Here is a 26,345-nt window from a genome sequence, read left to right on the forward strand (position 1 = left end):
TGAGGTATTTAAAGCAAAAACAAAAAGCTTTGCCACATGGAAAACACAGAAGAAAATGCTTTGCCTTATGGCAGTTTAACAAAAGAGGTGGCAAGTGAAAACGGTGGTAGAAGGGAATACTGATGAGGAGAGTGACAAGCAAGTATTTTTGACAGTAAAGTAATGAGATGAATTTGTCATCTGTTGTTTATGAGTGCTATATATTGATGTAACTCCTGGTAGAGTTACTACAGTAATACTTTGGCTTACAGTGCTACAATTTACAGAACAAAAGGGAAACAGTTGGTCTGAGTCTATGTTGTTACCTGTGAACTTGCTGACTTGAGCCATTTTACAAGTGCCCCATGTGAACACAGGAGTATGTTTGAGGAACAGAGCCTAGGAGAGAAGCATGTTAAGACCATTAAGGATTAACAGACTTTCCCTTGAATGTTGGATTTAGTTTAAAATGCCTTTTCTCCTTTCATACCCTTTCTTCCTCCTGTTAAAATTGGCAATATTTTCACTGCTGCTTGGTTGCATGGCACTCTTACAGGGAAGAACTTAAATATTCTTACATCCTGCCAGAAATAGCTGGTGCAGTAGATAATAAAAACCACACTAGCCTGCAAATGGGCCAAGAAGCACTGTAAATGCCCTACGAAAGGCAAGAACGAGGCCTGAGTCTGGATGGAGATGTATGGTACTCAGACTTCAGAGATGCTGTCCATGTAGTAGCTGTGGGATGGATTTCAAGGTGGGATGATGGGAGTATCTGTTGATGGAAACTGAAATTTCAGTATGAAACAAATAATGTAGCCTAAAAATTATGGAAGCAAGAAAAAAGGATAATAGAGGACTGCTACTGAAAGGTTGCAGGATTTAAAAGAGGAATGTGCATAAAAGCTCCTTTCAGGTCTTAAAAGGTGAAGGTTTGCATTCATGAATGACTTCTGAGAAAAATTTTTATTCACTGAGAGATTATGGAGGGCTTCAGTGATAATAACAATTTCAAAGAGTGGTGGTGGTGTTGTTTTCAATACCAGCAAATTGAATATAACCAGAGAGCTGTTCAAACTGTTGGTCTAGATATCACTAAACAAATAGGAAATTCAGAAGAAATAGTAGTAGAAAATTAGAAACGCTTCTGTGGTTCAGCCTCTACAGGGGCTGCTAACTGCTCAGATGCCCCACGTGAATAAAGCAAAATCATATGGGACCTAACACTGCTCAAAGTCAGCAGTGATTTTGTAAGATACGTTTACAAAAGCTCACTGCTTTTGAAAGGAGTATTCTGGTCACTTGATCATCATTACTCATTGCTACGAATCCCCCAGTATTTAAAAGACAGCTGTCTGGCAGATGTTCACTGCTGTTTTCAATGGTTAAGACAGTGCCAGAATGTAAAAGTTAGAACTAAGAATTGTGGGAAACAGAATAATGTTTCAAATACAGATTTCCAGAATTATGCAAATTTACATAATTAAAGGGAGACAGGCCTAGCCTCAGCAGTAGCTTCATCAGTTCTTGCAAGTAGATGCAGGTTTGTGGTTATGGAGCAACGTCATGGAAAGCAAGTTTCTATCAGGTGACAGAATTTAACAGGCAGGCAGCTGGTTCTGTTACTTCTGCTGGGAGGTGGCTGTGTTGTTTTGGAAATGGATTTAGAGGTTAGGTCCAGGTGATCTGCATTCCTGAAAAAATAATCCAGGCCACTGTAGAAAACAGTGGAGCTGTTAAGCTTTGTGCCTCTGCACAGAAGGTTTCCTTATCTAAAGCATCTCAGGAGTTCTCTGAACATCAAGATAAGCACTCCTATTGGCTTCCTCCTGTAGGGTGCCTCAAAGCATGAGCCACTTGTATACACAGCTTTCCTGTTAGGCACCTAACTGAGGGCAGCTCTGGAGCATTCAGTGTCTTACAAACGTGCTTGCGGCTGCACTATTCTCACTATTATTCTGATCTTTGCTCCAGAGTAGCTCTGCTGGAAGCTGAAGTCTACCAAAGCTATTTAAATGACCTTTTTCCTCTGATATGAACATTTGAGAAGATGAAGGAAGTGGTTAGTAATGCCCTATTTCTGCTCAAGATGAGAAATAAAAGCAAAATAGTACTTTACATTAAAAAAAAAAAAAAAAAAGTTGCTCATGAGCTTTTATTCTTCCACATCTTCCTGTGGAAGATGTGGTGAGAGGGGCTGTAGTTCATTATTAGACACATTACAGTTCTCAAGCTGCTCAGCAACTATACTGCCCATGGCATCACAGAATGAGTCAGACAGGATAGGCTGGACAGAATTCTATTTAGACTCATATCCTGATATTGTAAAAAGATTTTGTATAAAGGCATAGAAGTAGGCTTTATTTTTAATTTCCACTGTGGGGTTGGTAAGTGGAACTCAGGATGTGCAGACATTTTGTCAAGCACAAGGGGTGATCTCCCTTGTGGCTGCAGCCACAAGGACATAAGACATAAGGATTTATTCCAGGTTAAAATGGTTGGGTTTTACCTTCATTGCTACAACCAGAAGGTTCTGATGAACCTGGGATGCTTGGCTAGGTGCTGCCTGCTTTCACTTTCTAACAGAGAAGTTTTCATACCCAATTTTATCCTCATATTCAGTGTTCACTTTCATACACCGTTCTCTACAGTGTATGGCAGACAGCAACCATAATTGTCCATCCCACTTTTCATTTTGCTGCATTAAAGAAGCCATGCTCTTGTGAGCCCCTAAAATAGACTGTTCTTTTCCTTGCCTGTGCTAGGAAATCATCTGTGAACATGTGAGATGAGCTCCATCTTTGAGGGAAGGGCAGTCAGAACTGCATAGGATTTCCTGTAGGAGATGGCAGAACTTGCTAACATGAACACAACTGGAAGTTATGCATCCTAAGGTAGCCATTTACTTTTTATGTGATTCCATTGTTATTGGTATCAATGTTTCTTGAGTAACTATAGTCACACCTGTCTCTTAGTTGCTTTCATATGATGAGATAATCTCATAATAATAATAATCTAATAATAATAATCTCATAATAACAATAATTTCATAAATGCATCCTTTTCTTAACAGCAATTCTTTTCATTTATTTTGTCTCATCAACTTAGTGTTTCTGTTTTTTTTTTTCCCTGCCAGAATCATTGGAGAGAAATACGAAACAAGAATTAGTTCCAAGAACAACACCTCTGGATGTCATTGGTAACCTCCCCCAGCCCAATGCATTCCATTCAGCTTTGCTCTGAGCACAGTTTCCCTCTGTGCTTGCAACACGACAACCCATGTTGTTGATCTTTTGAATTCTAATCTGCTTCAGAATTGCTAATAATTTCCCTATCAAACTACTGTCCATTCTTTAGTATCTGCCCTAAAATTGTCTAGTGATGTCATTGATGCCCTGTTCCTGAAGACTTTCAAGGTGAGGCTGGATAAGCCCTGGGCAACCTGACCTAGCTGTGGTGTCCCTGCTTATTGCAGGGGAGTTGGACTAGATGGCCCTCCGAGTCATCTAGTCCAACCGTAAGGATTCTATGATTCTAATATCAAGCATCACACAAAACGTGCAAGCTGGTATCAAGCTTGACATTTCATCTCACTTGTATCTATGTCTTTTGTTATACTTAAAACCCCTTCTTTAAGGTACCCTTCCGGTGAGCATAGCAGACCTACATTTACCCAAGTTACAATTTTCTCTGCCCTCTTCCAAAGTATGGAACGTAGCTAAGAAGTGGAGGAACGACTACCTTAGCTTTTCCCTAGATCTCTGCCATCACGTTGACTCCCACAGCTGCACTTCCCTGTTCTACTTGCTGTTTTCAAGTCCCTGGGAGCTGAGTTCTTTCCAGTTCTTGCCTTGCACACTGCTTCATTTCAAGGTAGTCTGCAGTTGTTGTTTCCATTATTCATCCCGCCTCCACCCCCGCAATTAAAATTATCACTGGAAAAACAAAAACAAAAGACTGGTTATGAACACCAGGTACATTTCTGCCACGGTGACCCAGACGGGAGTGTAAAATATAGCAGCATTCGTCTAAGTTATTATCTATGATTCTTCCCCTCCAGTAGCCTGGGCTCCAGTTGCATTTTCCATTGCAGGATCTCTCAGTTTACTGATCTTTGGATCTAGATCACAATTAGGTTTAGAGTATGGAGCACAGGGATTATGTCCCTGCTTGCCCATGGGTCCAGCAGCAGCGTGCCTGCCTTTAACTCTCCCTGCCTTTATTTCCAGGACTGCTCTGAGCAGGGTGGGTGAGCAGGGCAGGTGCAGAGGATTAAGCACGCTGCTCCCCAGCCCTGCCCGCACCCAGCAGCGATGTGAGCTCCCACCTCCGCTGCAAGCTGCTTCCGGGTGAAACCGGTTTTCAACCTGTATTTAAGGCCGTGCGTTTTATTCTACAGCCACGCAGGGATGTGCAAAACCGCCTACGCCGCTTAAGCAACGCGAAGCCTGCGAAGAGGAGCGCTGGGGCGGGCCGAGGGGGCGGCGCTGGAGCCGATAGGCGCACGGGGCGGGCGGAGCCCAGCGCCGCCACGGGTTCGGAGCCGGGGAGCGCGGGTCGGCCCGGCCGCGCTTACAGCAGGTATGGGGCGAAGGGGGGGACGGGACCGGGGTTGGCCTCGCGGAGCGCCGTCCGGGCGTCTGTGGGGCGGCGTGACCCGCTGTGCGGGGTTTCCTTCCGACGGCTCCGCGCCGCTCCGCGTGCCCTCAGTGGGAGCAGCCGGGCGCCGCCATGCGCGGGCAGGCAGCGCGGCGGAGGCCTGGCGCCCCGGGCTGCGGTTTTCTTTTTGCTCGCACGGACCTACATCAGCAGGTCGTTGTTCGTAGTGCTTGTCCAAAATGGCACCCACCTGCTGACCGGGCCTGCTGCTGGGCTCCCAGCGCGGGTGTGCGTGCCAGCGCCTCGAGTCCTTCAGAGCTTGCAGGGAAGCAGTTCGCTGCTGCTTTGCAGTAAGGTTGGAAATGGTGCGATCTACGCGAAAAAGTGGATCCTGTGTTATACAACTTCTTGGTTTTTGTTTTTGTTTTTTTTAAACCGTGGACGTCCTGTGTAAGATGTGGGTGTTAGGAAGCCTACGCTTGCCCTCAGCCTTGGCAGCAGCGCTGTGCGTGCAGATGATGACTCAAATTCTCTTAATTCTTTTTTTCCAGTGATATTTCTCTTTCGTTTTCAGGTTGCATTTGGATCACAGCAACGTATGGCTGGCAGATAGTAAGTATGGCGCGCTCTGCTGCACTAAGCTACATCTAGCTGTATTTAATAATGCAGTGAAAAGGAAAAGTGGCATTTTTTTTCCATTGAGTTTCTCTAACCATTTCCTTCTGTCCTTATTGACTCTTCCATACTTTGATTTCTGGAAGCTATTTCATTCCACTCCCCACCTGAGTCGGTATATCTTAGCTGTTATTAATATCTCGGTGCTGTGCTTCTCTTTGGAACAGAAGTCATCGCAAAGATGGTGTTTTTCCCCTTTTTCCATTTCTTAGAAATTGCCGTCAAACTTTTGCTTTCCTTTTGCCTTTCCAGGTGCGTGTGTGTCATGCTAACTGTTGTGATGCTCATGTACTTGAGCTTGCGGGCTCTGGAGGTAGTCACGGGTGCAGAACGTGTTTCCTTGACCCTTCATGTTTCAATTCTGTGTCATAAAATGGTAATATACTTCAAGATCCTAATAAAAATCTCACGGTGTAAAGATGTAGGCCAGGGGCTGTTGGCACTGGTGTGAGCATTTCAAGTCGTTCTTAGTGGTGTTGTGTTGGCACATTCATTGTGGTGCTTGGGTCTTAGTGTCATCTGCCCAGCAACCTGGGTTGTTCCCCAGCCTGCTTTGCTCAGTTGTTTGTTTCATTTGTGTAGGATGGATTGTGTTCTTCCCTCTGGCCCTTCCATGTAAAAAATGACTTGGCCACTTGCAGAAGTACTGATTCTGTTCTGTTCAGTCTTTTTATGTGCAATACACAGCACTGTTTGTACTACCTTTCAAATATCTCTGCTGATCTCTAGTTCCAGCTGATTTTGCAATCGAACCTTATGCATCTCACCTGTTAGGAGCTGCTCAGTCAGGTGTGGCTACTTCTGATCTTATTGCTTTTGTTTTTTCCGCTGTTGTACTGGCAGTGCTGTGTGGAAATCTTTTAATTCCTTTCTTTTTTTTTCCTGGCTTAATGGGTTCAGTTGTCTTCTACATGCATGAATGTTACTTGTATGTTCTGTGAGTGTTGTATGTGCTTCCCGTGGAAAAATGATGTGATTTGTACAGCTTTGTTTTGACCAGTCTCTGAACAAATATCAGAGGGTAGCAAGTGTATTTTGCTGTTCATTTAAAAACTTAAAAATTACCATCTTATGTTTTAAAAGACTTCCTAATCCATTGTACAAGAAAGTCATTGCTGTCAACATTTATGATAATAATGAAGCTATTCAAAATGTAAACTGTATGTTGCTAGGTGAAACACCAGTTGAAATAATTAGTGATAATTTTGGCCCTGTTGAATTGACTGCTGAAGCCAATGCAATTTAATAATGTAGTTTGAAGAAATAGTCCTGTCGTTCCCAGTGACCTCCCCCTTGATCTTTCTTTTGTGCCAACACATGCATTTATTTGTACAAGTGTAGAAGACTGAGGAAGTAAGCTAGTAGGAGAAAACTGATCATTTGTCATCTGGACCTCTTTTCCAAGTTGAGGAAACTTGGAGGTGAACTGTGCATGACGTGGAAGAAGAGAAAGAGATTTTATTTCCTTCAAGATTGGCAGCTGCAACCATTGCTAAAATGTTTTCTATGTTAGAGTGTGGATTGTGCGACGTCCCAAATGGTGTTGCAAATTTATTTGGGAAAATGCTAGAATAAATGCATTCAGTTGTGTGTAGGAGAGACAAAACAAATCTTTAAAATCAAAATAACAAAAAAAAGCAAACACTTTTTCCCTCTCATTCACTTGTGCATGGATAAAGTGTAATAAAACCAGGCATGCCTTGAATCTCCATTAATTCTTTCAGTCAAAGTGTTTAAACAAATTCTGGAGCCTTAGAGGACTGGCATAGTGTTCTCCAAAATGAAAATGTAGGCTCGTTTAGTAGCTGTGCTCCTTTTGCTTTACTTAGCTATGAAGTTTCAATATGCAGAAGTTCAGGTTTTTCAGTTATGAGATTCAGTCTGTTTCATTCAAAAATAAATTTTTTCTTGATTTATTGCTGGATTTGCCCAAGTAGATGTCTTATGAGTGGTAGCCAGCTCTTCTCTTAGCAGGAAGGCAGTAAGTAGAATGCAGCGTGGCCTGTTTGGAACACGTCGCCAGAGCTTTGTGTGGCCATTTCATTTTTCTTTTCTCTCCTAGGTTGCTGTAAGGCTTGAAAACTTGGCTGGAAACAACAGCTGGGTGGGTGCTCCAACACGGCAGTAAGTGTGCTATTTTAATACACGGAGAGGAGAAGCTGGGAAAGGAGATGATAGAATCATGCATCCAGGAGTGAATCACTCAGTGATTAATCTTGCTGCATAAAGCTGCAGACAGTTCAAGTCATGAGAATTAGAAGAGGAGAAAGCAGTAGCTGGGAGCGTGTTCTTGTTGATAGTGTGATAGAGAATGATTTGTGCCAAGTGTGAGAAAAGTATCTGATGCTTTAACCTTTTCCTGAAGTTGTAAAGCATCTAAATTTGTTATTGCTTGTAGTTCCTAGTTACAATGTAATTTTCATACTGCCTGAGTGGGAAGCCATAATGAAATTTCATGCTCTCCATTAATTACATGTGAGTTTGGTGGTGAAATCAAATCTAGAAGCTGGGTATCCTTGACACCATGCTCCACTCACTTCTAAGAATTAATACTTCTAAGAATTAAGAATTGTATTAGTTTGCTAGAAGATAATATTTGTATGTTGCATTTTAGTGCAACAGAACTAATCCAAAGAATTTCTAACAATGCTGTTCTTTTTTCCTTCCTGCTAAAGGGGCTTTCTGGAAGATGACCATAGAGGGTATCCCAGAACCTTCTTTTGAAGGAGATTCTTTCACTGGAAGAGATCGATTTCTGTTTCCAAGCTCTGAAACATCTGTTACTTTTTCTGTTGCTGCAGCACCAATGCCTTCAGACTGTGGTACGTATGTTAACAGAATAAGAGTTTGTGGTGAACATTGAGTAAATTTGAGTGATAAATATTGAGAAAAACTATTAACTCCTTATACTCTCTTTTCTGGAAAAAAAAATACTGCTTATTAAGTGGATTCTGTTATTTTAAAGGGAGATGAAAAATTAAGACTCGTGCTTTTCTCATTTTTCTTATTACATACACTTTTAATTAAGTCTTAACTTCTACTGTTTTTTCTCTATGTGTGGTTGGATGTTTATAGGTCTGGATGTAGAATTGGATATCATATTAAGGTGCAAAATTGCATTAATTAAATTCAGCCCTAGTTGTGTGTGCATCAAGCTTTTTCTCAGTGGGCTTTCAGTATTTAAACTGAATGTTTCTGTTGGAAGGGTAGGATGTTTGTAGTGGTGAGGGCTGTGAGAATGGTTGTTAATGGGAAACTATAGCACCTTCTGCTGACTGGCTTTTGGACAAAATGTCAAATTGTCTTCGTATGTTTATAATAATAGTTAACACATGATAGATTAAAATGTTCTTTTAGCTAATGATTTTCATAGGTAGCTGCAATTATAATGTCTTCAAAATGGCATCCATATACCTTAAAAACTAAAGTTCTAAGGTATCTACATGACATTATCATCTCATTGTAGAACTTTTTCTTTTAAAAGATTTTTCTGTATGATGATGTTGGTTTCCTCTTGCAAGCACTGCAGCTGATTGGCTGTTAAGCACTTATGATGGTTGCTGTTGATATATTCTCTTTTTTTTTTTTTTTAGCCTTGCAGCCTGTTAAGAGTTGATTACTGGTATGATTTGGTTCTTGTTAGTAGCTGGAAAACTTGGCAGAATAAGAATCATGCATGTCACATAAGATGATTAATCTTGTTGGCTGGTCATGTTTCCTTCATAGCTTTCAGCATGAGATAACTGAGGTCTGCACAGGGGCTAAATATTAAAATCAAAAGATCTGTGCCAGTGCATTAGGACATCAGTTAAGAAGCATGCTTTCTGTAGTGCAGAAAAAGGAGTGTTGTTTTTTTTTATTTCATGAAGGCAAGATGCAAATAAAAAGTCATGCTAAATACCAGTGATGGCGTCTTCCTTATTCATTCTTGCTGAATCAAGAAAGTGCAGTTAGAGGAGCACCAAGTACTTGGGAAGTGAGCTGCGTGTGTGCTCTTATTTGTTAATCAGAGCTAGAATTGTGGTGTGCTCTCTTTGAAGAAAGGTTAGGGTGATTCATCCAGAAGGTAGCTTATACCATGTCTATACCCAGTCCCGTTTCAGGTGTCTGATGCTATTTGTTAATTATCCTTCATAATTATCCATTCAGAGTGTTTGATCTGCGGTTGGTGCAAGCTGATGTACGTTAACTTGAAACTTTTTTTAGAAGGAAACTATGACAACTGCAGCAGGGGTGAAAGTTGAAAGTCCATTATTCTGTCATTTGAAGATGATAGTAGGTTCTTCCCTTCCTTCTCCTAATAGCTACTGCTGTCCAGATTCTTTCTGAGTTGGAAGAAATTCCATCAGTTTAAAACAGTGCAGTTTGTGTATATGCACAGAAATATGCACGAAAGCAATGTGAAATACTGTACTTGAATAATAAGGTGTTTCTCATGACTGAATTTTGGGTTGCCTGAAGCAATGTGAAGCTTAAAATCTTAAAGATAGTTGTTGTTTTTTTTCTCTCACCTTGAGTTGATAGCTTATTTTTTTTGTTACCTGCAGTTGCTATCGGGTGGGATGGATACATTCATGACAGGAAAAAAATGGAAGCTATAATACCTTCCTGATTTGTGTGTATGTTTTGCTATGCTTTATCTGAATTGTGATGGAGGGAAAAGGAAAAGATGTTTTATGGCATATGGAAGAATTGCGTGTATATTTCATCACTTAACTGAGACATCAAGAGGCTTGCCTGTGCTTTGGGGGCAGCTTGATGTCAGCAGCATTGCCTAGCTTGAAACAAGGCTGAGCCATTGTTGGCATAACCATTGCTCATCTCTGCTGGTCCTTGCCTAAACTTAACCTTGTAGTACCATTGTATTCAATCCCAACTCAAAACTTTTTCTGGCTGATAAGCAAGACTTTAGTATAAATAGACCAGACATTAAAGAGCCTTATCTGAATTAATCAGACATTTTAATTTTCTAGTGGTTATTAATGGAGTAATCTCTCTTGTGTTCTTTGCCTCTGAGATTGAAAACTATACATATTCTTGGAGAATGTTAGAGCTTCTAATTGTACATAAGACCTTTCTTTTTTTAAGCAGAGTTTTCCTTCTTTGACCCCAATGACGCAGCATGCCAGGAAATACTTTTCAACCCCAAAACGTCCGTTTCTGAATTGTTTGCTATCTTAAGGCAGTGGGTTCCACAGGTCCAGCAGAACATTGATATTATTGGGAACGAGGTGAGGTATAAATGAAGGTCCTTGGATACTTACAGCATTAAATGTATGCTTTAGTGACATCAGTTTAAAACAGTTCATTCAAAAGCAGAACTGTTCCTAAATGCATATATAGGTTTTGCCTTCTCACTGTTACTGGTTAGGGTCTTGTATCTCATATACTTTCTGTTTTCAATTGGGAAGGAGGAAGGCATTGGTTGACAATTCAGCATGTTCGGATAGATGGTAGAAAATGAATGTTTCTTCTCACAATGGTTATTTCTCAGAGGCTTTCAACCTTGGTGCTTTATTTTCTTATTTAAGAGTAATCATAAAATTGATACATGAAGTTTCACTGAAGCTTGACCTTAAGGGTGATGTTTCCAAGGCCAAAATGAGGTAGAATCCAAAATATTTTTGAGACTTGCAATAGGCTGCTTTCATAGGACCTGCTGTTTGTGTTCTATCCTACATTCATATTTTTCTTCTGGATTACAGGCTTTAATGGGTAAAATTCTTCCTACCATTACAAGCTTCCTAGGGGGGAAATTAGTATTGAGAAACCAAATAATGGAAGGGAGGGACTTCTAAATGCTGCAGTTTTCCTGTTGTTCAGTAAAATTGATAACTTTTCAGCATATGTCATGTATATCATTAGTAATACTCTAAGAAAGTTCTAGAAGTGTTAAATAATGAAAGTTAGCTATACTCAGATAATGCTATCTATTACATTTCTGCACGTTGCTCAGTTCTGCAGTTACAGTGCAGTCTAGGAAGCTTCTTCGTTATTAGCAAATAAAAAGAACCCATATCTGAATTAACTTGCTAAGTAAGGCTGATGTCAGGGATGTACCACAGCTAATGTGTTTTTCTTCTCGTCCCTCAGATCATTAAAAGAGGTTGCAATGTGAATGACAGAGATGGACTGACTGATATGACTCTTTTGCATTACACTTGCAAATCAGGGGCTCATGGTATTGGTGAGTAAAGAAATGTCATTATAGATGTACCAACCTAATTAATTCAGAAAGGTTTCTACCACTGAATATTACAGAATGTTTTCCTGCAGTAAACTGCAGTGCTTAGTTTTGGCTTCCAGTGGCTGTCAGAAAGGAAGATACAGAACTGCGGTGGGGTTATGGCTGTGACAGTGGTGTAGGTATTTCAAGCAGCACTACTAGTTTAAAATCTATTTAATATAGCAAACTTCGTTTCAGGCTGAGGTACAAACTGTGAGCTAAGCTATGTTTTGTTTTACACATAAATATGTGCATATTTCTGAGGGCCTGGAAGCAAATCTAATGCATGTTTCAAAACAATTGCCTTGCAGGTGATGTTGAAACCGCGGTAAAATTTGCAATGCAGCTTATTGATCTGGGTGCTGATAGCAGCTTACGCAGCCGTTGGACAAATATGAATGCCTTGCATTATGCTGCTTACTTTGATGTTCCGGAACTTATTAGTGTTATTTTGAAAAATGCAAAGCCAAAAGGTAGGTGTTGTTACTGCTGTTTCATGTAGTTGTTTGTATTTTGTTCACTTGTGCTTTGTATAAAGTGATAGTGAAGTATCTAAGAAACAAAAGCAAATAGGTTAAATCTAAAAAGTTCATGAGCCAGCAGTGTGCTCAGCTTGGGAAGCAAATGATATTCTGGGCTCCCTCAGAAAAAGGATGGCCAGCAGGGACAGGGAGGTGATTGTTCCTCTCTATTCTGCCCTTGTGAGACCCCATCTGGAGTACTGCGTCCAGGTCTGGAGCCCCCAATATGAGAAAGGCAGGGAACTGTTGGAGAGGGTCCAAAGGAGAGCCACACAGATTATTAGAGGGCTGGAGCACTTCCCCTACGAAGACAGGCTGAGGGAGCCTTCCAGTACCTAAAGGGAGCCTACAAATAGGAGGGGAGTCAACTCTTTGAAAGGGTAGATAACAGCAGGACAAAGGGAAATGGTTTCAAGTTGAAGGAGGGAAGATGTAGGGGGAACTTCTTTACCAAGAGAATGGTGAGGTGCTGGAACAGGCTGCCCAGAGAGGTTGTGGATGCCCCATCTTTGGAGGTGTTCAAGGCTGGGTTGGATGGAGCCCTGGGCAGCTGGTCTAGTATTATATATGGACATTGGCAACCCTGCCTGTTGCAGGGAGGTTGGAGCTTGATGATCCTTGAGGTCCCTTCCAACCCATGCCATTTTATGATTCTATGGTTGTAAGTTGTTTGAGAAATAAGAGGGTGGACACAGAAGATGAAAAGTGTGGGTGTTGTGGCAGGTCCCTGGGGTCTTTAAAGTGCCTTACTAATTTGGAAGTCTGAAGCACTGGGAGAATAGTAAAGAAAGAGGTGGATGTCTTACAAGCTGTGGCAAACTAGTGACTGAAGCAGCTTTGACTTGCTTGTTTTTCCCCACATCTCCACTGTGTAGAAGTTTATATCTAAGGAACAGCCAGTGTTCTGCATAAATAAATACATACTTTTAAAGAAGATAAAATGCCTCTTTGGTGGCCTTATCAAACGTGGAAACTTCACTATTTGGATACTACTACACAGCTTCTACCAGACTTTAAACTTGTGGTATTTGAACATTTGACAGATAAAAGGCAGGCAGCTTTGCATACATAGCTGTAGTTATGACTGCAAAAAGGAATACAGTCTTTTTTTCTTGCATGTGCAAATTAAATTAAAAAAAAGTATTCGTATTTGGAGCATTTGTAAAAACAGTTAAACTTTAACATCTTTCATCTTTTTAAAGTCAGTCAATATTTCTTAAGATGTATCAAGTTCATGTACAGATCATTTAAATATGGATAAGTATGCCAATGTTTACATCTTATATGCCCTAAAAGTATTAATTTGGTGTAAATGTATTAGGTTATTGATAAAATCAGGGTGAATTTTGTTTGTTAGTTTGTGGAAAGGATTAGTGTTTTTTTGGGACAGACTGCAGCTGTAGAATACTGAAAATCTCCCACAGCTCTTAGGAGGAAAGTTTTGGGTCCCTCATCAGTATTTCAGATTGGCTCACTGTTGCAAATATTCTTGTCATTTGGGTTGTGGATGATATCAGCTGGCATTTTAAATAAATGGTTACGTATGTAACTGACTTAAGTTGACATCTCTGTTTATAGTTCATGAGAAGTACCCTAGACTAACTTACAGCACATTGAAAAATATACAGGGAAAAATTAATGCCAGTGTGTGTTGTGAACCTCATCTGGTACAGTGCTGTGTTTTCTGAGCTGTCTGTGCCCAACCCTTCTGAGTGCAGTTCTTTGGAAACAGGAATTATGAAAAATCACTAGCTCACACCTAATTCTTGGCCAGTGTAAATTCATGTGTGTAAAGCAGAGGTAGAATCAGTTTTCTATTGCCCTGTTACCTGCTCACAAAGGAAGGCACCTGGTTGAAGATGCATCTTGTTTAAATATTTCAAGTCAAGTAAAATATAAGTAGCACAGAAATATGAATGTACATGCAAACCTGATGTTACTTGTTAATCTTGTCCCTGTAGGTTGGGTATCTCAAATATCAGCAGTTTTGCACTTAAGTCTTCAGAATTATAAAGTAAATGAAAGTAAAGGCTCATCTTCCAAATTAACTCATGGTCTGAATCAACATCTGCAGATAAGGTGGATGCTCTGTAGAATTGTTTCTAATATGTATTCAGTACGTAGCTCATTTTGTTTCTGTATAAATGTTAATATAAATTATAAAACTGTGCCCTCTCAGAAAATCTTTAGGGTGGTAACATACTTACATACCTCATGTGACATTTAATTGCAGATGTGGATGCTACCTGCAGTGATTTCGATTTTGGAACAGCTTTGCATATTGCTGCATTTAACCTATGTACAGGAGCTGTCAAATGTTTGCTGGAACATGGAGCAAATCCTGCCTTTAGGGTAAGGTGTTAGGTTGTATGCACCTCAGTAATTATTTGTTTATCTGGGGAAATGTAGCTGGAAAAATGGAACAGTCTGTCCAGGATTGGTTAACTAAATATCTGTTATGTGAAGAGAGAGCACCTCTTGTTTGTAACTTGTAGTGGATGATTTTTGTATGCTTTGTTGTATTTGTGTGTTGAAGTTTGTTTTTTTCATGTCCATGTGTAGTTCAGTAGTTCAAGCAGAGTTCTATTTTTGATTCTTTAACTCTCATTTGTGTCTTGCATCAGTTGTGACAGCAGAGATGGATCTTTTCAGAAATACAGAGGTGAAGCATGTGGCCTCTGGAAACTCACTGTATTAGTAGTTTACTTGGTCAGCACAAATAACTGATAAAGAAACATCAGCTGCTCTGCTTACTAACCAGGCAGTAGGCCTGATAGGTAAAATGCTAATATATGCAGGCCACCAGTCCTGTATGTATTGTAAAGTGTAGCTGGTATCTCAGTTTTCCATTTTCAAATTCATTTTTATGGGACGTTGTAACTGTCAAAAGTCATTACATGATATATCATCTGATGGTGAGAAATCTTTTGAGGCAGCATTGTTCAGCAAGTTCTATGTGATATGCAGTCTAGATATCTTTTTAAAATGCTTTTTCATATCCAGGTGCTTTCTTTTCCCACATGCCCAGAGTACTGATAATGTTCTTAAGATTAAGAATTTGTTACGCTGTTAAATGCTGTGTTATGTTATGCCTTTATAGAATGACAAAGGGCAGATCCCAGTGGATGTGGTTCCCGATCCAGTAGATATGCCACTGGAAATGGCAGATGCAGCAGCCAGTGCAAAAGAAATCAAGCAGATATTGCTGGATGCGATGCCTCTGTCATGTGACATCTCAAAAGCCATGATTACAAACTATGATCATATCACAGGAAAGGCCATGCTTTTATCACTTGGCCTGAAGCTGGGAGATCGTGTCGTTATTGCAGGACAGAAGGTATGATGAGTAACTTGGTAAGTGTGCAGATGACACTGAGCTGTGCTGGGTGCGCTGCTGGGAAGGGATGTCATCCAGGGAACTAGAAAGTCTTGAGGGGTTGGCCCAAATAAGCCCATAAAGTTCAACAAGGCCAAGTGCAAGGTCCTGCACCTAGGTCAGCATAGATTGAGAGCAGCTCCGTGGGGGAAGGGCTTTGGGAGCAGTGGTGGATGGAAAAACTCAACGTGAACTGGCAGCATGTTTGCAGCCTAGAAAGCCAGCTGTATCCTGGGCAGCATCAAAAGCAGTGTGACCAGCAGGGCAAGGGGGGGATTGTCCCCTTCTGTTCTGCCTTCATGAGGCCGCATTTGGAGTACTGCATCCAGGCCTGGGTCCTCCAGTGCAAGAAAGGTGTGGAGCTGTTAGAGTGGATCCAGAGGAGGCCATGAGGATGCTTAGAGGGCTGGAGCAACACTCTTGCAAAGAAGGGGTAAGGGCGTGTCAATGGTTTATGGGCTGGTTTGGCTGGGCTTGTTTAGTGTGAAGAAGAGAAGGCTCCAGGGAGACCTCATTGCATCCTTCCAGTACTTAACAGGAGCTCATGAACAGGAGGGACGCTGACTTTTTACATGGTGTGATAATGCTAGGGCAAAGGGGAATGGTTATAAATGAAAAAAGGGAAGGTTTAGATGCGATGTTAAGAGAAAATTCTTCGCTGCGAGGGTGATGAGTCACTGGAACGGGCTGTCCAGGGAGTGGATGCTCTGTTGCTGCAGGTATTGGATGGGCCCTGGTCTCTGACCTAATGGGTGACAAACCTGCCCGTAACAGGGGGCTGGAACTAGATAATTCTTAAGATCCCTTGCAACCTAAGCGTTTCTGGGACTCTGTACTATTCTCATAACTTGTGGACAGTTGGTTTATTTATTCCTTTGGAGACGTATTTCAAATCTGAGTGTCTGAAACCCCTTCTGGAAGGTCTGAACTCTGGATGGCAGTAAGGATCTGGTTACAGAAAGTAATGAGCTGAATGTATTTGGAAAGCTGTTTTGACACGAAACGTCTGCATCTCTGAACAATTTTGAGTCTCTTGAATTACATCAGCACTGTTCATTATTTCTTAACATTTCTGGTGTTGCATCAGAATGATAGTAATATTTACTGCTTAGCATTTGTTTGTGAATTAACCCTATTAGCTTCCAGAAGGCAGTAAAAAAACCAACGCCATCACTTCTGTTTAATTTAGGATAACCCAGTTTCACTGGTGCAATGCAGCTGAAATCTTTGAAGCAGTGCTTTGCTAAAGGGATTGGTGTGTTGTTCTGTGGAAGCAGAAGAACATAGCTTTAATGGTCTAGCTCACATTTGAGTAGCTTTTAAGAAGCTTGTTAGACACTATTTAAAAATGGATTTGAAAAATTGAACTTTGTAGTTAATGTTCATACTTCTTATTCTGATATCAACAGCTCTGAAATGATTGGAGAGTATTAGTACTCTTTTTTAAAGATTTAAAATATTTTTCTGGTAAACATTGAAGGAATTTGTGAGCAAAATTTTATGTTTGTGCATGTGTGTATATATGAAGTTCCAAAAAATAAATTAAGGAACTTTAAATCTAGTATTTCCATGGAATCTTCAATTCAACAAGTTTTCCAGTCAGGTTTCTAGTACTGTTCTTGCGGAAGGCACTGAAAGTAGAACTAGGTAGGCATGTACCTTGCTGGATGTGAGTTGTATTGCACAGCAATACTTACTGTTGAATTCCTATCTGTTACACGATCTGTCAATAACAGCTGCTTCTGCTCAACAGACACACATGACTGATAGGTATTGGAAAATGCAGTGGCTGGCATTGAAAGATAGGAATGTTAATCATCGAGGGAGATCGTTATGTTTGTATTTCTCTATCAGTTCTTATTAAAAGCTTGGTAATGATCAGCTCTCTCCTTCCTAAGCTAAAGTAGATTGTTCTGAACCATACTTTTTAACAATATCTTTCTATGTTGTTGCTTAATGCTTTAGGTTGGTACGTTAAGATTTTGTGGCACAACGGAGTTTGCCAGTGGGCAGTGGGCTGGCATAGAGCTGGATGAAGCAGAGGGAAAGAACAATGGGAGTGTTGGAAAAGTCCAGTACTTCAAGTGTGCACCGAAACGTGGTATAACCTTTATTTTTGTTTCTGAAATTCTCTTATAACACGAATTTAAAAAGTATTGGAAGATACAAACCTTTTGGGGGATAGATTTGGGTGTGGTTTCATTGTTCTATTTGAGTTAGTCCTTGCACCCTACAAGTGTTTCAACAGCATAACAAACCACAGTTGTGGCTAAAAGAATACTTAAATTAATGGCTCTGAGGGAAAGCAAAAAAGTATAATGATGCTAGTGTTGTCTGTAGTTCTTTTTGGCCCATACAACCTACTTTTCCAGGTATCTTTGCGCCTCTCTCTAAAATAAGCAAGGCTTATGATCACAAGAAAACTTCCATACGAAGTTCTTCCACGCGATCTTCACCTTTGATCAAATCCAAGAAAATAGATGTGACGCACATAACCTCCAAAGTGAATTCTGGTGAGTATTTTCTCTTACGTTGAGACAGGATAGAGAGATCAAGAATGAATACCAATCCTGTAAATCTTAGTATGGATGTACTTGTTTGGGATTAAGTCATTGTGCGGAAGAAAAGGTGATAATGGGCTGCATGTTGCTGTTACTTGATGTTCACTGGCCTGCTACTGGTGAGACACTGAGTATAGTTGTTCAGTGATTACAATGATCTGATGTGCTCAGAAGTCTTTGTAATAAACTCTATAGGCACTCACCAGAACACTTGAGAATAAGTGTTCATAATGTTACCGGAGTGGCTGTGATGTCAGTGACATGTCTAAACACAGTGTGATTTCATTTCCTGCAATGTTCCTGGGTAAGTTGGAACATCTTGCTGAAAACAGTGAAAATCTGGAAATAAATGTAAATACAACTTTGTCTGGAGAAATGGAATACATTTATTTTCTGGCAAAATGATCACGGAGCTATTTAACTGATTGTGTTTTATTTGCTAATTAAATTCTCTGAGTAAATCCAGAGGCAGATGAGAAGAGAATGGATATCCTTGTATTAAATACGTTACATAAATGTAATATATATAATATTACATATCGCAAAAAATGTCTTTTGCCTTTTGAATCCTGTTTCGGTGATTCTTACTAAGGCAGCTCGGCTTCAAGGATGGAAGAATACTCTCACATTGCCATGTTCAAGTGGCCTAATGCCTCCTCTCTTTACCAGCATCATGCAGGCTATAAAACAGTGTGCGGGTTGGTAAGAGAGTGGTGTTTTAGCAGCATTATAGATGATTCATGTAACCCAACATGAGAGGAAAGTAAGCCCTAATTATGTGTATTTACAATCAGCAAAGATTTAAGCTGTTTATAAACTGATGTCCCACATGACAGGTTGCCCAGAGGGTTGAGAATGCTCCTATCCTGGAGCACTCAAGGCCAAACTGGACTGGGCTGTGAGCAACCTGGTTTATTGGGAGGTGTCCCTGCCTATAGCAGGGGGTTGAAACTAAATGATTTTAAAGCTCTCTTCTAACTCAAACCATTCTATGATTCTATGATAACACACTTCTATGAATATTATGTTAGCAGTACTGCTCAGGAGCATGTCTGTGTTGACTTTGTCAAGTGTTCTTCGGTGATTGATTCAGTTTGTTGTGTATTGTTTAGAACTTGTTAGGCTATGACAGAGAGCGGTGTGTCTTTGTCACAGACACAGTGCTCAAGTCAGGTTAGTCATAAGCTGCCTCTTCTGTCCCAAGAGGCTGTCTTTGTAAAACATTTGACAGTTCCTTTAGGTAAAAATCAGAGTGAGTTATGCATCATTTGCCCAGCAGTGCTTAGATCCACGAACAGTAATCTTCAAGCTGTCGCTTTTAGGATGTTCATGTATTGAAAGGTCCACTAGAATGAACATGCCTGACTGATCTCTGGCTGCAGTGGGAGGATGAAGCTGCATAACTTACTTTGGCTGTGCTCATGTGCATTACCAGATTAAATTCCTTCTTTCCTTTAAACTCCATGCCTGCTTATCACTAGTTTGTAAAGATAAAAAAAAAAAAAAGAATATGCTTTTGTAGATGCAGTTATAAGCTGAAAAGTAAAATGATACTGTATAGAGGTTTCACATTTGATTTATTTCTGCTGGATTTGAATCATCCATCAGATTGATTATAGGTTTTTTTTCCCCCAAATTTTTAGAAAAGAAGATGACTTCAAATTGAGAAATGTGCTATTAGCCACAGCATGGTAGTTTTTTTTATCTGATGTTTTGATGGCTAAAGTATAAAATTTCTGAAAATGTATCTGCACATGAATTCAGCCCCTGCAGCTGAATTAAGCTGACATAAAAAAAAAAAAGGGGGAATTCTTTTTTGTAACAGGGAAGGAGGTACATCAGGATCAGCTTATTGCCCTTGAGGTAGGGCAGGGAATGGGCAGAAATACACAACAGCTGTTCATTGGTTGTAGCTGATCAGGTTTCAATACCTGATCATGCACACCACACCATTGCTGCTCTAAGAGTTAGGCTCTTCTAGGCCATAAAAATGGCACTGGCATACTTGCTTCACTATTTGTAGACTGAAGACTTGGTCTCAAACTTTATGTCTTCAGCATAGAAACTGTGAAGTGAATACCCATGAATAATATACATGAAGCGTTTGTAAAGTCTGTATTGTATTTATGCAGTAGGTGTAAATGTTTGAAAGATTTAAATGAAACTCCTTCAGTGTAAACATGAATATCTCACAGGCAATTCTGGTGTGTGACGAGGTAGTTTAGACTGTTTTAAAATGTGTTAAGGTGTCTGACATCCATGAGAACAATTCTGCAGCCTTGTTTTACCTGCTTAGCAAGAGTCTGAGGAACTTCACAGCTTGATCCATTTAATCCGTGCATCTGCTAATCTGCAGGTCTTTTAGATTGAGTTTGTACATGACTCCCCTTAAAATTACTGTTCATTGTTAGCACACGTGTATTTAATTGTATATTTATATATATGTATATTTATTCCAGGCATAAATAAGTCAAGAAAACCCAGTGGTTCTGAAAACAAATTCATGACTGTTAACAGGGGAAAAACTGTACCTGCAAAAGGAGGTAACTAAATTAATTTACTTCTTTGTTGTTGTTTTTAAACCTAGTCTCCTATTAAATGATCTTACAATGTATCTGCAGGTGTACCTCCTTGTGTTTCTGAGGGAGCCCTTTTGCCCTTTGCTGCTCACATTCCATGATAATCTTCATCTAAATACTCAAAATAACAAGCTTTATGTATGAGAGAGAATTCAGAGAAGACACTAGGATAACTAGTGTATAAAGGTGTATAAAATGTGACTTAAGAGAAAACACTGTAATTTGTGATTGGTGAATAAAAAGACAAAAGACTGAAGGAATAAAACAAGAGACTTCCGAATGGAAAGAACAATATAACATCTTCTGCATATGTAAAGAGAGTAAGAAAAGAAATCTTGAGCTAAAAGTCTGGTAATTAGGCTTTATATTATGGGTAAAAACATCCTCTAGCAGTAGTAATTATATGGTGAAATAAGTTGCTGAGGAAGCCGTGAGATCTCCATGACAGGAGGTTTTTAAGAACAGGTCAAACTCTCATCTGCTGGGGAAAAGCTAGCACAGTTGTTTTGCCTCATGGAAGAGGAATGGCTTATTTGAGCTGCTGAAGTCCTTTCTGCTCTTTCTTCTCTTCCCATCCCATAATTTCCCACAAAATGAAGCATCTCATTGACTGCCTAAGCTTTCTGTACTGCTGTATCAGCAGTTCTTGTGTTCATGTGAAAACACTGGGTTGTTTGACCTTCATCTAATCTGATTTCTTACTACAGACTTGTAGTATGTGATTGCAAATGTGCACATTTTTTATACTGTGGACTTGGAGTTGAATTTTTCCTGTTCTGTCATCATTCATTTAGCAATACGCATTTTCATTTGTTCAGTGCAGCATAGCTGCAGGCTGTTCCTCAGGAGTCTCCAGACTTCTGTCCTCTGCCCATAGGTACCAAAGCTTTTGTTTTGATCCATCCCCCTGTGTTTGTCTTTCTGCAATTCTTAATGTTTTTGCCAGATAGAAGGATTAAATCTTATTGAATACAGTAATGCCATGTTGATCTTGAGGTGTGTTGCAAAAAAGATTGTAGTAGGCCTCTCAACTTTCTGCAGCGTTTGATACGCAGGATTATCTTAATTTATGATATTGATAAATTGAATCATAGATGAGCTGTAGGGTGCCTCACTTTGTGCAGAAGGTAGTAGGGACAGGAGAGAACAGAGGGAGAGTCTTGAAAGTGAGGGATGAAAGCTGAGCATAAGTCTTACCAGACAGCTTAGATGTCAAGGTTTGCAAATGGATATAAAAAGTGATTTATGTCCCATTCTTATTTTATAGAGCAGACTTTAATATTAATATAGTATGGAATGGGATAGAGTAGGCTTTAATCCAGATAATAATTCATTCATGTGGTATCACCTTCCTTATGCTTCTCATCAAGCCTTTAATAGGCTGGATGCTGGAGGAAGGGTGGTATGGTCACTTATTGACACTTCCATACTACAGTAAATCTGCTTGAGGCTGTCTGCAAGAACTTCTGTAGAGTAAGAAAGAAGAGCCCTTTGGAAACCTCCTTCACCACTAAACTAGCACCTTTCTGCCAAGGGAGGATCAGATATACCTATGTCATTCCTCATAGGTGATTGTGTAACAGCTACTACTAAAAAGCCCTCTACTTTTGACCCTTCACTTTGTATTCTGCCCACTGGATGGACAACAAATAACTACTCTTAGAAGCTTTCCCTTCTGCTTACTCTGTTCTTTTCCAAATATCATCTCTGAAGAACTATTTCTATCTATTTGTCTCTTCAAGGTTTTCCTGAATACAGCAGCTCTTCCTCTTCTACTACCTCCTTAGAAGGCAAGCAGAATTACGCTAAGAAGCGGAACTCAACTGGCAGCAATAAAAAGCCACTGACTAGAGTGTCTTCTGCTTCATCTAGAATTAGTGCTGGTACGGTCCGTTTCTCTGTTAAATGGGAAGGAATGTTACTGTTGTATTGAATACTTAAACTTAAATGTGAACTTAAATGTGCGGTTTCAGAATTGGAGAAGGTTAAGGAGAGGCCCTTGGGAAGTAGTTCATCTCTACATTTAAGCTTTGCAACTTCTTAAAAGTTTTCTAGAACATCTTCAAGCAGAAAAAAATGTTACTCTTGTTTGCCACTGTGGCTTTCAGCTGCTGAGAAGAGTTTCATGCTGGGGCAAAGCAATTCTATAGGCAAAATCTGTATGTATTCCCATGTGTTTAAAATAATACACTATGGTAAAGATAGACCTTTGACCAATCCGCTGGTTCGCTATCTCTGAAGAATTTCTTAAAGATGTTAAGCTAACAATGCTAAATCTTGTTCTGTTAACAGGGTTGTACAGTTCTTCTCCAGCTCCAAGGAAAACCCCTTATGACGAGAGAGGAATTCAGGTTGGAGACAGAGTACTGGTAGTAGGACAGAGGACAGGCACTGTTAGGTTTTGTGGGACGACAAAATTTGCACCAGGTAATTGCAGTACTCTTTGTGTATGTTGCAGAATTGTTTGGAATAGGTTGCACGTGAGAACAGGGACATTAAGAACTTCATCTTCGCTCCCTCCAAAATACTTCAAATGTCAAGTGCTGTTTTGTATTATGTTTCACTGGACATAACATAGTAAGTGTATATAATAAGATAGTAATATATATATAAAGGAATAATTGTAATCTATTGCAAGATTAATGCAAAAGCAGTACATATTGGTCTAAGTACCAAAGCCTGTTCGATTGATACATAATCAGCAATATTTGTTTTGGCATTTGATGGCATCAATACTCTCCATTTCCTATTCTTTTTGCTGCAATGCAGATCTTTATGTCTGGAAGCAGGAATGGGAGAATATCTGACAAATTGAGACCTTCTAATTCATGAGTTGTCATTCCTGTGCTCCGTGAGCTGATAATTAGAATTAGCATTTTATCCAAAGCCTTAGTACCAAGTGACTTGAATTAAATTCTTGAGTCTTTTGGGGATGGATAGCATAAGGCCTGCTAATGGAGTATGAAATTTAGTGCATTTACATAATTAGCTCACATTTATCACTCGTTACGAATGATCAGGCTTATTAATGTCCTAATGCCTGCTCAGTGTTCTGCTGGCCAGTTCTGAATCACGCCCTTCTCTCTGTGTCATACCATCAGCCTTGAAATTTGTATTAATTAGAACTTGATAGATGGAGAGAAGGAAGAAATTATTATCAGAACTGAAATTTTAGTGCTGATGATCTCAGATGAAAGCACGTGATCAGCGGGCTGAGGAGGGAAACTTGAACATCTACTGCTGTTCTTCTATGTCTCTGTTGTCCAAGTAGCCACTGTTACATTTGATAATGTTCCATTCAACTTCAGTGTACACACCAAATGTTTTACTCTCTCTATATTAAGTAAAATAACGTTTTTTCTGAAAGCATAATGAAAATGCTGAGAGACTTATTCTAATACAGCTTTTTGCATAGTTATTTTGTATTATGTATTTTTAGATCTATACCAGTTTATCGTTATTACCTATCTAGGCAGTTTCTGTTTCCTTAGTGCAAATGAATACCAAGTGTCTAGACAAAGGAAGGCCTGTAGTGTTTTGGTAACAGGTGTCTTTGGGCTGTTTTAAAACCTGGTAGGATTCTGGTGTGGAATTGAACTGGACAAGCCTCATGGTAAGAACGATGGCTCCGTGGGCGGTGTCCAGTACTTCAGCTGCCTTCCTCGCTATGGAATATTTGCACCTCCTTCTCGAGTTCAGAGGTAAGCACTGAAGCAGGTGTAATGTTTTTGTTGTCAAGTGCTTTCTTAGTACGTTTCCCATGGAAAACAGTTTTGAAGTAGATATGAGCAGATATGGAAGAAATAATCTTTGTTTTCTTCTTAATGGAAGCCTGTAGCTTCCATTAAAAAAATCTCATTTTTAGATCAGCTTCCTGAAAGCAGAATATAAATTGGAAATGGTGCTCCCTCATTTCTCTCACTGCCACTTCAAGTATTTTCATTTCTTGGCCTCCATCTCCAGGACAGTCAGTCCTTACCTTTCTGACCTAGTCCTGATGCTCTGAGCAAAGTTCAGTTCTGAAAGGAAGTTGCATTTGGATGTGACTGGAAATGCTATTGTCATTCCAGCTAACTGTATGGAAGTCCCAAGAATTTGGGATAACATCACTGCTAAATGATAAATGCTCTGAATAAAATAACTTGAGTATACTCGTTAACCACATGCATCTCTTACATACCAGCCTTCTTACACCAAGGTGGTAGTGTGTTTTGGGTGGGGTGGGGGAAGGAAAACAATTAGAACTTAAGCAATGTTTGACAAGAAGTACGCAGCAGTAATTTTTACTAAAAATTGAGTTGAAACGGTGTCTTTGTTGTGTTATTGCTTTTCAGATTAACAGGTTCAATGGATTCTCTTGCAGAGACTTCGAGTAAGATAAATCACACTTTTCCAGGTAGGTGGGTAAGATGCTGTAATTTACCATGTAGCTTATGTAGCCTGCTGTAGGCTATCATTCCTTAATTATAACCTGCAGCACTAAGGTCACAGCTCTGAAAGCACATGAGGTTTTCAAGGAACCCAAGGTTATTTTGTGAAAAGCCTGCTTCCAGTTACTCCTTTTCAGTTTGTTTTATTTAATTTCTTTTGTTTCAGAACATATAAAACATGCTATAGACACGTTCATGAGAAATTTCATCAGTTTCCAAACTGGAAGGGAGAATGTGTAGCAAAGATAGTGGGAGCAGTATAAAAGAAAATGCAGAGATAAGGGACTCATAAACAAAAACCTTTGTAAATCCCACATAGCTCATTAACTTTCTCATTTAGGTTTTAGACGCAGTTTAAGCACAACTTCTGCATCTTCACAAAGAGAGATAAGCAGAAGAAACTCCTTCGCTAGGTGAGTAGTTTGGTTTTAAGATGGTTGGGTGAGCTGGCTGATAGCTTTACTGCTTCTTGCTGCAAAGAAAATCTTTGTGCTCATGAAGTGCTAGATGTTATTGTATACACCCACTCTTTTTCCTCCAAAATTAAGCAGCAGCCTACTGTTTTTTCTGTGGGTATCCTAAGATACAGTCCTTGGATTCAAGGTGGCATCAAAATGGTTTTCCAATTGCTCATCGCTGCATATTTTGCAAATTCTTGTATTTCCATTCAGCTGTTTGAGTTCAGCAGGCCTTGGTAAAGGACTGTACTTTGTCCTGCCTACTGTACCACCTATCACGAACATCACAATTCCTGGCATCAAATGAAAGCAAATGGATTCTCCAAGTATTTCAGACTGCCCTCTGTTGTAACACGCTGAAGTTATTATATGTTTTGCTAGTAATATGAGCTCAAACCCAGTTTTCTCATGCACTGTGCTAAGTTAGAAATATGCCTTGGATGTTTTATAGAAAGACACTGACTCTTGTTTCCCCCTATTTTTTAAACTAGATCCAAGAGTTCTGTGTCACGGCACAGCTGGAGCCACCCCAGCACAGCTACCCCGGAGGGGCTGGTGAAGCTGCACGAAGGCTCGCAGGTTCTTCTGACCAGCTCCAATGAAATGGGCACCATCAGGTACATTGGTCTGACAGACTTTGCACCAGGGATATGGCTTGGCCTTGAGCTGCGAAGTGCCAAGGGAAAGAATGATGGCTCTGTGGGGGAGAAGCGTTACTTCACCTGCAAGCAAAACCATGGGGTCTTGGTTCGACCTAGCAGAGTAACCTACCGGGGGATCAATGGGGCAAAACTCGTGGATGATATCTGCTGAGCCAAAAGATGCTCAGATGCTAGGAAACTTTTAAAGCACACAGGATCCCCATACAGAATGCCAACTTATTTTTAAATTATCAAACCTGCATTTATATTTTATGTATAGATAGATATATATAATAATAT

At 40.0% G+C, this 26,345-nt stretch overlaps 1 protein-coding gene across 3 annotated transcripts; it reads left to right on the top strand.

The window, feature by feature from the left end:
• The first annotated feature begins 4,521 nt into the window (after nucleotides 1-4,521).
• On the top strand, nucleotides 4,522-26,326 carry CLIP4 (CAP-Gly domain containing linker protein family member 4). 3 transcript variants are annotated; one of them, XM_090134738.1, is made up of 18 exons: nucleotides 4,522-4,560; nucleotides 5,153-5,190; nucleotides 7,316-7,377; nucleotides 7,929-8,075; nucleotides 10,342-10,484; nucleotides 11,347-11,440; nucleotides 11,791-11,952; nucleotides 14,234-14,352; nucleotides 15,101-15,337; nucleotides 17,342-17,477; nucleotides 17,749-17,889; nucleotides 20,397-20,480; nucleotides 22,259-22,399; nucleotides 22,809-22,943; nucleotides 24,094-24,217; nucleotides 24,851-24,912; nucleotides 25,287-25,359; nucleotides 25,896-26,326. In XM_090134738.1, the coding sequence occupies exons 4-18, from the start codon at nucleotides 7,943-7,945 to the stop codon at nucleotides 26,215-26,217; spliced, it is 2,106 nt and encodes a 701-aa protein (XP_089990864.1). In that variant the 5' UTR covers nucleotides 4,522-4,560; nucleotides 5,153-5,190; nucleotides 7,316-7,377; nucleotides 7,929-7,942; the 3' UTR covers nucleotides 26,218-26,326. The 3 variants fall into 3 exon arrangements, with proteins under 3 accessions (XP_089990864.1, XP_031454557.2, XP_089990865.1); XM_031598697.2 differs by having other exon boundaries at nucleotides 10,345-10,484; XM_090134739.1 differs by lacking the exon at nucleotides 22,259-22,399.
• Nucleotides 26,327-26,345: the final 19 nt, after the last annotated feature.

The sequence above is a fragment of the Phasianus colchicus genome, chromosome 2, assembly GCF_987193195.1.
Source record: "Phasianus colchicus chromosome 2, bPhaCol1.hap1.1, whole genome shotgun sequence".
In the NCBI taxonomy this organism is placed as follows: Eukaryota; Metazoa; Chordata; class Aves; order Galliformes; family Phasianidae; genus Phasianus; species Phasianus colchicus.